The following is a 17,481-nucleotide window of genomic DNA, read 5'->3' as shown; positions in this document are numbered from 1 at the left end:
ACACACGGGTTCGTCTCAGCTCACCTGGGTTCATTCCAGGTCATAGTGTGCCAATGCTCTCCCTGGAATCCTCACTGTGCCCAAGAGGCATGTTCTCTTTTTGTCCCCGTGTACAGATGACAGAGGAGACTGAGTCACTGGGTAGTGGGGATCTGGGAGCCGGAGGGGGCAGACCCAACCCCTCCCCTCTGCCTGCCAGCATTTTCTGTTTTTTTAATTACTTTGACTTTTCTCCCGTAACTTTTTTTTTTTTTTTGGAGATGGAGTTTCACTCTGTTGTCACTCAGGCTGGATTGCAGTGGTGTGATCTCGGCTCACTGCAATTTCTGCCTCCCGGGTTCAGGCGATTCTCCTGCCTCAGCCTCCCAAGTAGCTGGGATTACAAGTGCCCACCACCATGCCCAGATAAGTTTTATAATTTTAGTAGAGACATGTTGGCCAGGCTAGTCTTGAACTGCTGACCTCAAGTGATCCACCCACCTCAGCCTCCCAAAGTGCTGGGATTACAAGCGTGAGCCACTACACCTGGTCCCCCATAACTTTTTACTTTGAAAAATTTCAAACTGCAGGGAAGGTGAGACAATAATACATTACACAGATATTCTTTACCCAGTTAACTGTTAGCATGTTGCTACAATCTTCCCCCATAACACACAGAGACATACACTCACTTTTAAAAATGTCAGTTGCAGACATCATTACCCTTTACCCCTAAACACTTCTTATCTCTCCCACATAACTGCATGGCATATCACACCCAGAAATTGAGGCCAATGCAGTGATGCTATCTAAATACTGTCCAGGTGCAGATTTTCCCAGTTGTCTCCAAAATATCTTTCAGAGCTACTCCTCCAAATGCCATCCAGGATCCAGCCTGAAATCACATGCAGCCTTTGGTGTTCTTGTCTCTTAAGTCTCCTTTTAATCTAGAATAATCCCTTTGCTTTTTTGTTTTCTTCATGATATTGACTTTGTTGAGAAGTCCAACCCAGCGTCTCATAGAGGTTCCACAGTCTGGAATTGCCTGGTTATTTCCTTCCAATGAGTTGCCAGCATTTGGCCAGGTGCTGCGGGGCCGGGGGTCAGGGGAGCCCTGCACCTCCCACAATAGTCCTCGGGGAGGAAGAAGATCAGCTGGCCCCGTCCTGATCACTTGGTTAGGGTAGCGTCGGCCGGATCTCTCAGTCTAAAGATGCTGCTTTCCCTTTGTGATTACTCAGTCACCTTTGGGTGATTCTTGGAGACTGTGTGAATGTCCTGTTCCTCCACAAACTTTCTCCCTGGGGCTTTGTCATCCACGGGTCATCCTTGGTGATTGCCAATTCACCATTGTGTAATTCTGCCATGCTTTTGGCATTGACTAGTTGTCACTAGTTACAGAGATTTCCCTGACCCCACTCCACACTCTGCCCTTACTATCACTACAAATTCCTAGATTAAAAAAAAAAAAAAATCCAGCATGCTCTAATCAGGACCATCATTATTATTTTTGATGTCACATTGTCTCGAATTTGGCCCGTGGGGACCCCTTCGTGCTGGCTCCTAGGTCCTTTGGACACATCCCCATCATTCTTTGAGCCCTTCCTTGCTTTTCAGCTGTGAGAAGTTCTAGGCATTTCTCCAGGGTGCCCTGGCTAGAGTGATTGCCTTCAGGCTCTTTCAGTGGACAGGGCCAGGGAAGAACTCTCGAGTCAGAGTTCGTTTTGGTATCTCTAATTTAGATTTGAGATCCTAGAGTCTACCCTCATCTCTGCCATTCCACACCCGATTCTCTTCTATCTATACAAACCCTGGTTCCCAATAACATCAGTGTATCTCAGTCCCACTGCATAGGCTCAGAATCACTGTGCCTGCCTCACCACCTCCAAGCCTGCCAAAGAAGTTCAGGTTTCCCTTGCAGATCATTTTGTCCTCCAGCAGGGACCAGGGGTGTACAGTTGGAATGCTGTGATCTTGAGCTACTTCAATGGATTCTTTTCTACGTGGGTGTGACTGTGTTCCAATAAAGCTTCATTTACCAAAACTGGTGCAGGCTGGTTGTAGCCTGAGGGGCATTGTTTGCAGACAGCTGCTCTAGTCTATAATCCTAACAGCACGGTTTCTGGTGCAGGGTGAGCACTCACCCAGTAAATAGCTGTGCCTGATCATGGAGGCTGAGGGGACAGGAAGCACTGGGCATTCCTGGTAGTGGGTGGGTAGGTGGCCTTTTTCAGGGATAAAGGGGATAGAGGCCTCTTGGAGAGTAGGACAGCCCCTCACCCCACCAACCCCACACGCCTGGACCTCCCAGACCAGCCAAGGATGAGGGACAGGTCTGGAGGTGCGTGGCCTGGGATTGGTGGGCTGGGTGAGCAGGGTTTCACCCTTTCCTGGCTGGGAGGAGAGCAGAGTTTGATGAGCTGACAGCCTCCCCTGGCAATGAATTCTGAGCTCTCAGGGTACATGGATACCTTGTATTTGGAAAATGAAATGAACTGCATGGCCTGCCAGCAGCAAGATCAGTGGGCAGCGAGGGCTTCCCCCATGCTCTCACCCAGGTGATCACTGCCCCCTGCTCTCACCCGGGTGCCAGGCTTAGTCCCTCAGCCCCCTCTGGGACCCGTGATGCTGGCACATCTCTCTGGCTCCACCTACTCCCTGCCCTGTGGGCCCAGGAGGCTCAGGCAGGACTCCAGGCTCCTGGCATGAGGAGGGGACCCAGGAGCCCAGAGGTAACCGACACATGCCGGACTGGGACTGGAGCTGGAGCTGGAGATGCTGTGCCGTTCTTCCTATTCATTCCTGCCCTTTCCCCCGCCCGCCTCCCCGCTCTGGGCTCGGCAGGTTTGCACAAGCCTTCTGCAAAGCCCTCTGGGCCTGGAGACAGACTTGTTATGCCACTGGAGAAATGAGCCTGGATTTCCACCACCGACTTCTCTTTTAATTAGATTCTGACAGCAGCACACAGGGTTGGCTGGCTGCAGATTCAGGTGCAGCTTTCCTTGGTCCCAGGCCTCTGGGTTTCAGTGCGCTTGGCTTTTTCGGAGGCAGGAAGTACTTCTGACCTTTCTTCGGGAGTCGAGAGGGAGGCTGGCTGCACGCGTGTGAGCGTGCAGATACCTCTCCCAGTGTGTGCAGGTTTGTGCATCCGTGAGCAAGGAGGTGCGTGCCGTGTTTTGGAAAAGCCTGCAGACAAAGCATGTTGGGTCTCACTGACTGTCCTGCTGCCCCCTCCATTCGCCCTGCTGCTCGCTGACAGGTGCTGACAGGGTCCCCTTGGCCTCACTGTCCTCGTCTGTGATTGGGGCCGATGCTGCCTCAGCTGGCTTTTCCCAGCAAGGCCTCGTGGGAGGTTTCCTTCCTTCTGGATTCCTCCTACAGGCTGGTTCTGCAAAACAAAGCTATTCTGCATATTTCCTTGAAGGAGCACACATCTCAGGATGAGAGAACTGAAAGCCAGGACTGCCTGGGTTGTGGGCAGCAGATATGGGCGGAAGGCTAGAGAGATGGGGACATGGTCTCTCGCCCATATGGCATGGACTACTGAACCTGACTTTGTGCAGGCTGTGAGGAGGCGTGGCCTCCTCCCCAAAATCGGAGGCTCTGAGTCTTCTGCACCTGGTCCTTCTCTGAGGGCAGGGAGTGGGTGGCTAAGAAAAGAGGAAGAGACCCCCGATACCTCCGGAGCCCTTAGCCTGAGTCCCCAGTCTGAGAGAGGAGACAGTTCGCTTCCTCTGAGCATGCCCAGCTTGATACAAGATTCTGTCATTTCTCCTGGGGTCCCCACCCAATGGAGACACCGCGCCTCTGCCTTTGGTGAACTTTCGGTCTGAGGAAACTACCGCGTCTGCTCTGGGGGCGTCCCCCTGGCCAGGGGTGGGCTGTGCAGTAGAACCCCCCCCCTCCAAGAGCAGCCTGACCCTGGGGAGAGGAACCACACTGCTGTCTCTTCTCCCCTCCCCTCCCCTCTTCTGGGGAGCCTGGCCTTTCCTGCTCCCCCTGCCACCCTTGCTACTCGCAGCTCAGCCATCAGGGACTGGCTCAGAAAAAGCAATTTCCTTGGACAGCTCACAGTCTTGCCCTCCTGGTCCCCACACTCTGATCAGGAATGAGCCCAGAGCTCATTGGCTCAGCTCCCCATGGAGACCCCTGCCCCTCACAAGCTTCCTTAACTCAGTGGGAAACCGCTTAGTGATTTGAGCTGGGAAGGAGCTGGGGCCATCCTCCAGGGCAAAAGAGGCTGAGTCCTGTTCCTCCCACTCCACTTGCTAAGCCCACGCGAGGTCTTTGGGGGCTGAACCAAGAAGCCAGCCTTCCCCACACTGTTGTCAGACTGAATTTCTTTAAAAGTAAAACTGACCCTGTTACTTACCAGCTCAACCCCCTGCAGTGGGCAAATAAAATCTAAACTTTTCCCCATGGACTCCAAGGTAGCCTGGTGCAATCTGGCCCTACCTGCTCTGGCCGGTCCCATTGCTGTGCCCCCCACCATGGGTCCTTCTACTTCTCATTCCTGCCCCCGGGCCTTTGCACTGCTGTGCCCTTTGCCTAGAATGCTCTTCCCCCTCCTTCCAATCATCACAGGGATGTTTCCTCCACATCATTCAGGTCTCTCACTAAATGTCACCTCCTAGAGAGGCCCTCCCTGACCCCAGTCAATGGCTCGCAGTATTTTTTCTGTGCAGTGCTTCTCACTATCTGATGTAATCTTTCTTTGTTTTAATTGCCTCCTGTCCTGGGAATGTTTGCCCCACAAGAGTGGGTCTTGCAGTCATCACGACATTTCCAGCACCTAGACCCATACCAGGCACACAGTAGGGACTCAGAACATCTGCTGAATAAATGAGACCCTACTAGGCACCGGGCTGTTGCCAAGCTCTCCTCACCCAGGTCCCTGTAATCCTCATAGCAGCCTGCACTTACAGTTGAAGACACTGAGGCCTGGCCTGTGAAGCTGCCAAGGAAGTCAGATTTAATAGCAGGTTAGATCCCAAATAAATGCCCCATCCAGGATCCTCCTGCAGTCTTGGGCTTCCACCCAGGACAAATTCTTTACGGAAAAAGGAGAAAAGGCAGAAAACTGGAAAAGAGGAAATGTACCCCATCCTGCTCCTGGGGTAATCCTCAGGGTGCAGCTCTCCCTCCCCTGCCCCTCTTCTTCCCCCAGCTTTGGGTGTGGGTTTTTTTTTAAAATTTCATTTTCCGTAGCATTCACATTTTCTGTGTCCATCATGCAGTGTCTGTAAGTATGAGTTTAAATGCAGGGAGGACAGTACAGAGCTGGATACAAAGAGTTACCTGGCTGTCCCCAAGGCTTGGGCATTTAGGTTGTTTCTAGTCTGGTGTGCCTGAGTTAGTGACATCTGAGTGTTGTAGACGGAATTGAAATGTCCATCCGTTCATTTTTTGACCAAATTTTACTGTGCTGGGCCCTGTGTCAAGCAGGGGACAGACACTAAAGGGCATGAGGCTCAGGCTCTGTCTTTGGAGTCCACAGTCTTATGTGGGAAGTGGCCAAGAACAGCCACAGAATGGTGTAGGTATTCAGGCTAGACAGCAGAGCACACCATTCAGAAGGAAGTGGCTGGTCCTTGGGCGGGGTGGGGCCTGCCTCCTGGACTGAGGACGCCACCCTGAAGTGGAGTCTTCAGATGTTGAAGGAGGACAGTTGGGGAGGGAGGTTACGTGCTGTGCGCAAGTCATGGCGAGGGCAGAGGTGCGGCTGTGTGGTGCGTCCTGAGCATTGGCTGGCCTGACACGTAGGGAGCCCACAAGGAAGGGCAGGAGTGGAGGCAGCACTGGGGCCCTGAATGCTGAGCTAAGGAACTTGGGCTTTGTTCTGCAGTGGAGGGGAAGCCTGATCATTCGTATCTTCTTTTTTTAAAAAGTTTTTGTTTGTTTTAAGATCAAAATTGTACTTGCAAGAAAACAAAACAAAACAAAAAGCATGGAGTGGTTTATCCTGAAAGGCTTGTCCCCCATCCCTATCTCAGTCCTGCTTTTTGGAAGAGAACGCTTTTCACCTGTTCTGTTTTTAATCCACCTGGCACTTTCCTCAGGACCCAAACTTGTTCACTCTGCTGCTTCCTGATGTACCAATTTTGGGACATTACCTGTTGTCTCCTCGCTGTGAAAGATGAGGATTTGGCCCATATTACCCCCATTCCTTACCCAGTCATTCTGTCGGTTGCCTTTGTCACTTTAAATCATTTACGTAAACCATAACTTCTTCTTTCGTGATTTTTGGCTCCATCTTCCCCTTCAGTAAGGTAAAGCTCTGAGGGGTCACTGGACCGTGCCTGGTCCTATTGGCTTGTGAGTGAGTGTGTGCGTGTCTTTCCTGCTCCTCACTCGGTGATATCATGTTGGTAGTTTGCAACTGGCCACGTTAGAATGTTTACACCATGGAAATTGGCAAACCCTGCAAAGCAGGATTCCCTGACAGTTGTTAAACTTTGGCCAACACAGCACTACTGGGCTTCTAAGGTTCCAGTTGTTAAACTTTGGCCAACACAGCACAGCTGGGCTTCTAAGGTTCCTTTCCAGCCCTGAGTAGCTTGTGCTTTTGAAGAATGTGAGAATGGCTGGCCCAGGGATGGGGCCTTGTAGGGAGGCTCAGCTGGCAGGCCCAGCCAGCACCGACACCCCTCCCTTTGTGCCACAGCAAAGCTTCGAGGCGCACCAGGACGAGGCAGTGAGTGTGACACACATGGTGAAGGCAGGCAGCGGCGTCTGGATGGCCTTCTCCTCTGGCACCTCCATCCGCCTCTTCCACACTGAGACCCTGGAGCATCTGCAAGAGATCAACATTGCCACCAGGACCACCTTCCTCCTGCCAGGTGAGGCTGCCGCGGGAAGGGCGGGAGGTGACAGTCACAGAGCACCTTCCACGGCCAGGTAGCGGTGTGACCTGGGCAGCCTATCCCATTTTCCCTCGTCAACCCTGAAAACTGGGGCTTTAAGGCAGGGCACTCCCCAGGAAGTGGTGGGGTTGGGATTCACACCTAGGACTGTCATCTCAAAGCCCCTGCCTGTCACTGTGTCCAGCTACCACAGCACAGCACCCTGGGGTGCTCAGGAAGTGGCCCCCAGTTGTGGGCCCTCCAAAGTCAGGCAGCTGCTAAGGAAAGGCCAAGCTGGGCAGGAATCCAGGTCTTTCTGTTCTGCCCCACTCCCCAGGTTGACCAAACACCCAATTCTGCCTCAAATCCCCTGCAGGATGAGGTGATGGGAAAGTGAGAAAGCCAACGGATGGTCTCTGTCCTTGGAGGTTGTTCTAAGAAAGGCAAATGTCCCTCTTGGCCTTCTGATCTGTGGGTTTGGATGGCATCTGCTATGGCTGGGGCCCCTCCTGCATAGCTGTGTGTAGATGAAGTGGGAATGGCGGCCAACGATTAAGGCTGGAGCTCACCTAATGCCCCCAAGGCCTCCATGGAGTTGGCTCTCAGCCCTTCCTTACCACCTGCTGCCCAAGATGCAGGCGCCATGCCCATCCTCACCCCAGCTGGCTTCAGAGCAGCCTATGGGGCCAGCAGGCATCAGTTAACCTTGCTTCCCTCCTTGGCCCAGCTTCCCCCAGAGAGACTGACCTGAGGCCAGTGTGGGAGGGTGCAGTGGCTCTGTCTTGTCCCAGTGCCCCAGGCAGTGCTGGGTTCAGCAGCTGGGAGAGCCAAAGGGCCCTCGGGCCAGGGAAACACAGCTCGTGTGGCAGGCAGGGGCCTGGAGCTGATCGTCACAGGACCTGGCAGATGGGCCATGGCAGAGGCTGGGAGCAGCCATATGCCCAGCAGGGTTGAGTGTTCTGTCTTCTGGGGCCATACCAAGGGCAGTCACATTAGCCAGCACTGCAGGAGCCTTGGGGACCTCTACCTACCCCAGGCGCCTGGTCCCTAATTCCCTCCTGAGGGCCTAGAAATCAGCCTGGTTTCTGCTTCCTCTTAGCCCGTCATGATGGTCCTTGGGTCTGAACTGGTCACACGGGGATAGTGGTTACTAACAACACAGTCCATGGCAGTCACAACGGTGTAATAACTGCCACCCTGCCCAGGCCCGAGGTGGTGAGGCCGCAGGTGCTTAGGTACAGGATCTCATGTCACTCTAACCCCGCGAGCTGGGGATCGTCCCCACGTTCCAGATGCAGACACTGAGATTGGTTCAGCAGGCCAGGCGTCTTGCCCACGGTCATGCAGTGGACCAGAGGCAGGACCACAAGTCACATCAGACTGGACTCAGTCCAGCGTCCTACTGTGTGTAATGGGGAAAGAGGGTTGGCTTGAGGCCTGGCTTGGCCAACGCGTAGTATCAGACAAGTCCCTTCATCTCCCGGAGCCCCTCATCCCTCTGTAAGATGGGATGTAGTTCCCAGTTCAGGGACTGTTATGAGGATAAATGCTGCCCGGGCTGGGAAGGTGGCTGTCCTGGGCCGACAGGGTGGCAGGTGCCCGATGAGACTGAACCCTTCACTCATGCTCTCCTGGGGTGTGTGAGAGGCTTGGTGGGACCTGTGTTTGGGTCGCCTCCTTCCCCCTCCCTCTCTCCGTTCCTCCCTCCGTCTCTTCTTTCCTCCTTCCCTCCTTCCTCCCTTTCTTGTTTCATAGTATTTAGCCATTATACAAGTTCAATCCATTTTAAGTACGATAAAAACGTCTCTGTATCACAGAACCATCTCCGCATTTCCTCTGATAGCTAAATTATTTCAAGTTAGTGGAACAATGAAGAAATGGATGATCTTACGGGCTTTTAAAAATCTTTGGAATCTCATCTTGTCAGCGCAGAGGAAAGTGAGAGAGTGAAGCTCATCAAGTGGTGGGAGGCAGGATGTGTGGACAGACCCGGCTGCAGTTAGAACAGCCCCTCCTGCCTGTACAACCCTGACTTCACTGTGTTTCACACGCACCTTCACGTCTGTTTTCTTTACTTTCTCTTTGCCTTTAAGGAAGGAAGGGCATTCGTTGTTACGATGATTTGAGGGCCGGGTAAGCTGGGGCTCGGGAGGTGAAATGACTGGTCTGCCATCGCAGTGCTGATACGGACAGAGCCAGGAGCAGCCTCACGGGCTCTCATTAGAGCTTCCTCACACTTGCTGTGTAGGCTTGGGCGGTTGTGTTTCTGTCCTGGGCCTCAGTTTCCCCATTCATACAACGAAGGGCTGAGATTTGAGTCAGCTTGGCTATGCTGGGTGGGGTACACCAGAGTCTGGAGCCAGGATTCCTCCCGGAATCCCTGCTCCCCTGCCTTCCAGCTCTGACTGGGAGCACTCGAAGCACCCGCTTCCCATCCTCGGTCCCCACCCCGCAGGGCAGGTGTGGGTGTTGCATGAGACAGAGTGAGGGCAGTGCTCACAGTCCCCGTCTCAAGCCAGCAGCAGTCCATGATGGTGACATTTGCCATCATCGTCTTTACTGCATCCCAACCCTGCATCTCCTACGAGGACTCCTTGCCCCTCCTAAGACCCTCCAGGTCAGTGTGCCATTCCTGTCACATCAGCTGCATCAGAGCAGACAGAGGTGACCCCTCTCTTGCCAGACCTCCCTGAGGCTGAACCCTGGAGAGGGCTGGGTGTAGGCTGAGGTTCCAGAGTGTGGGGTTTCCCGAAGATTCCCTCCTTCCCTCAGGCCTGAACTTTCCTAATCAGCAACCCTGGGGACCTGCCAGACCAGGTTGTCCTGACCCCTCATATCTGAGACTGGGTCCCTGAGCCAGAGCCAGCCCCAGCCACCATGCTGGGGACCAGAGCGTGGGGGGCAGCTTCAGATCCACCCCACGTTGTGCTTTTGCAGAAGCGCAACACAGCAGGATTCTTAAATTCTTTATTAGAGATATTTTAAAAAGGCTTTTAAGTATTTTTTTCCTTCCCCCACACCACCAAATGAAATAATTGCATAATTAGTAATAAATTTGTTCCTCCACTAAGTGTGGATTTTTTTAGGGTGTGTTAAAAATTTATCACGCTTCCTTCCCCTGACCCCTTTCTTCCACTTGAGTACCCGACTGGTATTAATGCATTTTTTAACCTAAACTCCCTCCTCCTTTTAACCAGACAGGTCATTAATAAAATGTTCTCCGAGAGCCTGAGCTTTTTAAAGTTGTATATCTCCAGATAGATGGCTTGGGTGAGTTGAACACTGCTGCATTAAGTCTCTGTGATAAAATATTTATTCACCATTAGAAATTTTTTTTTTTTCTTTCGGACTGTTTGTGAAGTGTCTTGCTCTTTCCTTGAGGCGGAGGGGGAGGGGAAGGCCCCAGAATGAGGTCTGCAGATGAAGTCATTTCTCAATTCCGGCATCTCTTTCGGTTTCTTGCTTGCCTTCCTCCCATTTGTCGGTTTCGCCGTCCAGCGGGGGCCGGGAGGATGCAGGGGCATCGGGAAATGGTCTCCTGCCGGTCTCCATGCCCTGGGGGCCCTGGAGAGGGAGGTGATGAGGCTTGTGGAATGAAAAATTCACTACTGTCCCCTCTCTTGGCTTTATTGTTCTTGTGGGTTTATGGCTCTGATGGAGCTGATCTGAAGACATTAACGTCCAGATCCTTTTAATAATCGTAGACATTATCCTCATAGCCTCTATTTATTGATTGTGTACTATGGGCTAAGAGCTGTGCTCAGTTGTGTGTATATATTATATGTGTACATATGTGTGTATATATTTAGTATTTCTAATAATTATAAAATTGAGCAAGGGAGGTTTGTAGTACTCATTGATGGATGAGAGAAGTGACTTGTCCAAGTTTTCTCCTTTCCTTCATCCATCCATCTGTCCATCCATCCATCCATTTACTCATTCACTCACAGATACTTCTTGAGAGTCTACCATGAGCCAAGGTACTTGGCCAGGAGTTGGGGAGTTAACCATGAGCACACAGATAAGCCACTGCCATCACAAAGCTTGTCGTAAGTAAACAAACAGCAGAATAAGGTCATCACAGGCCTTGGCCAGGGCTAAGAAGAGAAGTCAGGTGTTGAGGAAAGGAGCTCATGGCCTGAACCTCCCATGTTGGCCAACTCCAGGAGGGCTGGGGGCCTGACCCTGGACCGGAGGCTGCCATCATAGTGAGCCTTCACTTTTGGAATGGATTTAGGTGTGGGAAATAGTCCCAGCTCCACAGACACCCAGGTACTGTTTGTGAAATAGCCCCTGTTGCCAAGCCTGTAAATCACTAGTGGACTTTTTTTTTCCAGCCGGGTTTGTGTTTCCACATTACATGGACACTATGAATGTGATTTTTTGAGGTTGCATCATGTTGCCAGACTCGAATCCCACTGCCTGCTCGATAGCTCCACTCAGGTGTCTAATTTGTGTCTCAGACCACACATCCAACCAGGAGCTCTGGGCTTCAACCCCCAAACCTGCTCCTTTGCCATCCCAGGCCATGGCACTGCTGTGCACCCAGCTGCTCCAGGCAGGGGAGCCTCAGTGCTGTCCTGGGTTCCTTCCTTCGCTCCACCCCTGCTCCCCTCTCCCACCAGCTCTGTCGTTCTGCTCCAAACAGGTCTCGAACAGGTTGGGCTCTCCTTGCCTCCCTTCCTGCCTGGGCAGCTGTGGGAGCCCCTGCTGGGCTCCTTGCTCCTCCCATTTCCACCCTCCACAACTGCAGCTAGAACGTTCCACTCAAATTGGGTCACGCCACTCCCCTGCCTAGGCCTTCTGGTAGCTTTTCACTGCAGCCAGAATTAAGAGCCCCAGTCCTGGCCCTGACCCATCCCCTCTTCTGACCATCTTTGTGCCCCAGCTGCACTGACTTCACTCTGCTCGGTGGACTGGCTGAGCTTGTTCCTGTCACAGGGCCTTTGCATGCCCTGTCTCCTGGGCCTCGGGTCAGGTCTTGGGTGTGGTCACCTCTGCCTTGTTGCCCGGAGTTCGCAGCCTCACGCCTGCCTCCCCATCCTTCCAGGAAGCAGAGAGAGGCCTGAAGACCCGGGAATCCTTCACTGTCTCTGCCCCGTCACCCTGTTTCAATCCTCTGCCTGGTGTTTACATCCCTTGTTTCTGTTTTTGTTTCCTGTATCTCCTCTCTACGCCTCTGTGTCTAATACAGTAGCCGTTATTACAATGAAAGAAAATAACACATTCAGTCCATCAGTGCCACTAGCTATATTTCCAGTGCTCGGAAGCCACATATTGCTGATGGCTGTCAAATTGGACAGCATGGTAGGGAACATGTCCATCATCAAAGAAAGCTCTAGAGTGTCTGCTCCTTATGACAGGACTCTGTGTACATGGTCCCAGCTGTGCCCCCAGCACCGAGTGTGGTGTCTGCCATGCAGTAGGCATCTGGGAGGTAAATGGATTGCTGATGGGATGGCATGCTGTGTTAGGCAATGCTGGGTGTACCCTGAGTCGGTAACCTGCCTTTTGGGGTGAGAGAGCCACACCATTTCTCTCCATGCCTACACTGCAGAGAAAGCACATACACCCACATGTATGGAGTTGAAGTGTCACGCCCAAGGAGGGAGAGGTGATGGAAGCACTGGGCGGTGGTGAGCCGTAGACCTCAACTCTACCCCACCCTGCACTCACCAGCTGGGGGCCTCCTTGAGCCTTAACATCCGTGCCTGGAAAATGGGGCCAGCATTTGTGTCTTGCGTACATCTTGGCTATTGCAAGGCTTCTGTCAGATGAGAGCAGGTATACGAGTGCTTTGGAAACTCCAAAGCTGTATTTTTTCAAGTGTGATCCATGGACCAGAAGCAGCAGAAAGTGGGAACTTTCTGGAATGCAGCCTAAGCCTCTCCCAGAGGGCAGCAGGATTAGGGCAAGAAGGAGACAGCCCTTTAGAAAGGCAGGTGCCCAGTGAAGCCCAAGGAAGTATGGCAGAGCCGTACACCCTGTGTGTGACATGGTGGGGGGTCTGTCCCTGAGCTGGCAGCCTATACTCCATGCCTCTTAGCCCCCTCAGAGAGCCTCCTGCCCCCTGCACTCCCAGCCTCTCCTCTGTGCCCATTCCCGTTGCTCAGAATTGTTGGCAACAGTGCAGCAGCAGTGATGACAGCAGATAGCACCCATTGTGCCATGTGTGGGCACAGGGTTGTTTTACGTTCATTCATTTAACCCAATGGAGAGTATTTGTGTTCTAAACATCAAAAAGGGACAGTAAAAATATGGTCCCATAGGACTGCCATTGTATACATGGTCTGTTGTTGACCGAAAGGTCATTATGTGACATGTGACTGTATTATCCTTGTCCCCTTTTACAAGTGAGGACACCATGGCCCAGAGGAGTTTAGGACAGGCCCCAGGTCACGTAGCAGGAGAGTGGCAGAGCCGAGGTGTGAGCCCCGCACCTGGCTCTGGAGCCCTGTTCTCAGCCACTGTGCTGGGCAGCCCACACCTGGCGTCTTCTCTGTCAGGAGCGGGGGACTGCCCCCAGGCCTCCCTGACATTGCCATTCTTGCTAAAATGAAGAGAGAGCACTGAGGGGAGAGCTAAGAGGAATGAATCTGGGCTGGCATTGGAAACATGCTCTTCCCACCAGCGAGTTTTCTGCTTCACTCTTGGGCCCAGGGCCTGCAGGGTGTGCTATGACCTCATCTGAAGCATCCACACAGGCAGGCCCTGAGGGCTGCAGCAGACCCACCTGGATGCCTCTCGAGCCCTACCCGGCCCTTATGCCTTCCATCTGCACCAACACCGTTGAGAAGCTTGCACCTCCCCAGTCTTCCCTGGTTTTGCTTGTAGCTGGCCAGCTGGATCCCTGCTTGGGTTGCCCTTGGACAACCCTTTGTGCCAGATGACCTGGCCGCCGTGTATTGAGAGTGCACATAGATCAGGCACTGTGCCTGTGGTGTTCCCCCAATGCGTCCGCATGGCAACCCCACTTTATACAGGAGGAAACTGAGGCTGGTTAGGGGAGTGCCCAGCTGGAGGACCCCATGGCCAGACCCCAGGCAGGTTAGCCCCCAAAGCCCCAGCTCTTACCCACCCCACCATCCAGCTTCTTGCTGGTTTCAGGGGAGGAGCCCACTGTGCCATGCCCTCACCTCGTGGTGACGCCCAGAGCCCATGCCATCTCCCCAGGAGGGCACTGCTCAGCCACCCTCTCTCTCTGCAGGCCAGAAACACTTATGTGTCACCAGCCTCCTGATCTGCCAGGGTCTGCTCTGGGTGGGCACTGACCAGGGTGTCATCGTCCTGCTGCCTGTGCCTCGGCTGGAGGGCATCCCTAAGATCACAGGTGAGGCTTTGGGAGCTGGTGTTGGCAGGACCTGGTGGTCAGCTACGGCTGGCCGGTGGGGCTCCGCAGGGAGGGTGTATTATGCCCTCATCGGTATGGGGATGGGGTTCCAGTCTCCAGCTTCCTGTCATCTCAGGTGGCATGGTGGCCAGTAGAACTGAATCGTCCCAGCCCCACAGTCTCCCACCTTTCCGAGTCTCAGTTTCCTAATCTGGCAGATGAACACAAGAGTGGCTTGGGGCCTGGCTGAGACACCTGCCTAATGGCAGCGGCCCCACTGGCCCTTTCTGCTCCTTCCCATAGCAGTTTCAAGATGTCCAGGCTCCAGAGAGAGAAATAACTAAGTGCTTCTGGAGCCAGGCCCAGCCTCCTCGTGGGGTCCCTGTGCAAATGAATGTGTTCGCATAGATCAGACGAAGGTCTGCTCCGATCTCTGCCACTGGGCCCAGGAGAACAAGAAGCCCCCCACACTTGGATGCCTGGAGCCCCTTCTGCCTCTGCCCTGATAATGATGACTGTGGTCTCTTTCAGCAAGGGAGCAGGGCCGATCGGAAGCCCTGGGGGTGGGCCGGCTCCCTGCGCAGACCTCAAGTCCTTCTGCTAAGGAAGAGTTGCTTTGGCTGGGCACGGTGACTCACACCTGTAATCCTAGCACTTTGGGAGGCTGAGGCGGGTGGATTGCCTGAGCTCAGGAGTTTGAGACCAGCCTGAGCAACATAGTGAAACCCCGTCTCTACCTAAAAAAAAAAAAAAAAAAAAAAAAAAAGCTGGGCGTGGCGGCGTACACCTGTAATCCTAGTTACTTGGGAGGCTGAGGCAAGAGAATTTCTTGAACTTGGGACGTGGAGGTTGCAGTGAGCAGAGATTGTGCCATTGCACTCCAGCCTGGGGGACAGAGTGAGACTCCATCTCAAAAAAAAAAAAAAAGCTTCTAAATTCTGAGATTTTCTATTTTCAAGGTCTCATCAAATAGGGCATTTTGTCCATCCAAAAGGCATTGGTGGAGGGTCTATTTCCAGGTGGAATCCTGGGATGTGGGGATGAATCAGGCAGAGAGAGACCCTGCTCTCAACAAGCTGATGGTCTCCTGGGTGTCATCATAGCTCAGGTGACAGGTGCTGGGATGAGGGTGCTCCGGGGGCTGGGGACACAGAGACTGCGACGGGCAGCTCCCCATGCATGAATTCAGGAGGGATTCACAGTGAGGAGCTTGAGCAGGGCCTTGCAGAAAGAGTTGCAGAATCAGGTAGACGGGAAAGGATTTCTAGGTAGAGGCAGCCTCTTTGGCAAAGGCTCAGAGACGAGAAAATTCTTGGAATTTCACACTGAGGCTCCCCCGTGTGGTGTATAAGGTGGTTCCTGTTCTGCTCCCCTGAGGAAGTTGTGCAGGAGCACGGGATAGCCAGACCCGTGGCCTTCGGGGGAGGTGCCAACATAGAAGAAGTGACCCCCTCCCCCAAAATACCCACACAGAGAGTTCTCCAGGAGAGAGACTCAGGCGCCTCCCTTAATGCGCTGGGCCTTTGGGCCCCTTTCTCTCTCGCCCCATTTTCTGCAGGGAAAGGCATGGTCTCACTCAACGGGCACTGTGGGCCTGTGGCCTTCCTGGCTGTAGCTACCAGCATCCTGGCCCCCGACATCCTGCGGAGTGACCAGGAGGAGGCTGAGGGGCCCCGGGCTGAGGAGGACAAGCCAGACGGGCAGGCACACGAGCCCGTGCCCGACAGCCACGTGGGCCGAGAGCTGACCCGCAAGAAGGGCATCCTCTTGCAGTACCGCCTGCGCTCCACCGCGCACCTCCCGGGCCCGCTGCTCTCCATGCGGGAGCCGGCGCCTGCTGACGGCGCGGCCCTGGAGCACAGCGAGGAGGACGGCTCCATTTACGAGATGGCCGACGACCCCGACGTCTGGGTGCGCAGCCGGCCCTGCGCCCGCGACGCCCACCGCAAGGAGATTTGCTCCGTGGCCATCATCTCCGGTGGGCAGGGCTACCGCAACTTCGGCAGCCCACTGGGCAGCAGTGGGAGGCCGGCCCCGTGTGGGGAGACCGACAGCACCCTCCTCATCTGGCAGGTGCCCTTGATGCTATAGCCCCTCCCGTCTCCCCTCAGAGGGCACAGCTGCAGGCCTGACCGAGGCTACAACCGGCTCTTGTGCTCTAGAGACCTGCACGGGATGTGTGGTTGGGCCTGGACACTCCAGAAACTACTTGGGCAGAGCAAAGGAAAACCTCTTCTTTTTTAAAAAAATTTTCAGAGTGTTTTGGGGAGAAGTTTTAGGGCTTGGGGAGAGGGAGGACACATCTGGAGGAAATGGCCTTCTTTTTAAAAGCAAAAAACACAAAACCTCACAACTGCCTGGCAAGCCCAGTATCACTTGTTTGGGCCCTAGCGGGGCTCCAAGGCAGCCACACACCCCTCCTGGAAGGGTGTGTGCGTGTGAGTGTGTGTGAGTGTGTGGGCTGGTGTGTGAATATCTATAAATACGTATATATGGTGTATATTATATGTGTATAAATAAAGTCTGTACATATTGGAGCTCTGGGAGATGCTGGAATAAAAGACAAGAGTTACATCCGGACTTGGATTGAGGTTTTGTTGTGGTTTTTTAAAGACATGATGGGAAAGAGACAGAGAGCAGCTATTGGTAGAGAGGGGTTATTCAGGACCCAGGAGCAACTCTTAGGCTTGGCCGGAGGGTGGAGCTGCTGCGGGAATTGGCTCTAGAACCTCACAGTCCAATCTGGTTGCCATTTACCACAGGTGGCTAATTAATTTTCACATTAATGAAAATGAAATCAAACATTCAATCTCTCAGTCACCGTAGCCACATTTCAGATGTGGCTTGAGTGGTGAGTGGTGAAGGATGAGGTGGCACAGATATGACCATTTCTGCTGTAGAAGAAAGCTCACTTCTGCTCCAGAAGGAGCTCTGGGAGTTTCTTTTCTGAATATGTTTTGGAAAAAAGACGGGTTCCCCCCAGCTCTGGAGTAGCATGGGGGCGGAAGGCCATGGTGTCTCACAGTGCAAGCCAGCAGGGAGGGGAAGATGAGGGGCGTCTCTGCAAACTGGCAGCCATGTCCCAGGACTTGGGGTCAGAGGGAGGACTGGGTGGGCTTCAGGTGAGGTCCGTTAGCAGCAGGAGCAGAGCCTAGGCTGCAGGTGGGATGGGCAGGTGGGGCTGCCTCTAGCCCTGGCTCCTCTCTTCCGGCTCAGTTCATCCTTAGATTTCTAGAGCTGCCTGCAGGAAAGAAAGTCAAAATCAAAAGCCACCACCCAAAAGGGAAGTGTTTCCTCCATCTTCCCACCCTCTGCCTGTCTGTCATCTGT

At 53.5% G+C, this 17,481-nt stretch overlaps 1 protein-coding gene across 1 annotated transcript in view; it reads left to right on the top strand.

The window, feature by feature from the left end:
• ARHGEF10L (Rho guanine nucleotide exchange factor (GEF) 10-like) overlaps positions 1–16,737 on the top strand; it is a 191,991-nt gene extending 175,254 nt beyond the window's left edge. Inside the window, exons 28-30 of the mRNA XM_011998461.1 lie at positions 6,644–6,818; positions 14,029–14,151; positions 15,710–16,737. Of these exons, the coding sequence (XP_011853851.1) occupies positions 6,644–6,818; positions 14,029–14,151; positions 15,710–16,242 (831 nt within the window). The 3' untranslated portion in view covers positions 16,243–16,737. The remainder of the gene's footprint in view (positions 1–6,643; positions 6,819–14,028; positions 14,152–15,709) is intronic.
• The last annotated feature ends 744 nt before the right edge of the window (positions 16,738–17,481 follow it).

The sequence above is a fragment of the Mandrillus leucophaeus genome, unplaced genomic scaffold, assembly GCF_000951045.1.
Source record: "Mandrillus leucophaeus isolate KB7577 unplaced genomic scaffold, Mleu.le_1.0 Scaffold571, whole genome shotgun sequence".
NCBI lineage: Eukaryota > Metazoa > Chordata > Mammalia > Primates > Cercopithecidae > Mandrillus > Mandrillus leucophaeus.
Note: the sequence above shows the minus strand (reverse complement) of the source record. Positions and strands in the feature narration are given on the sequence as shown.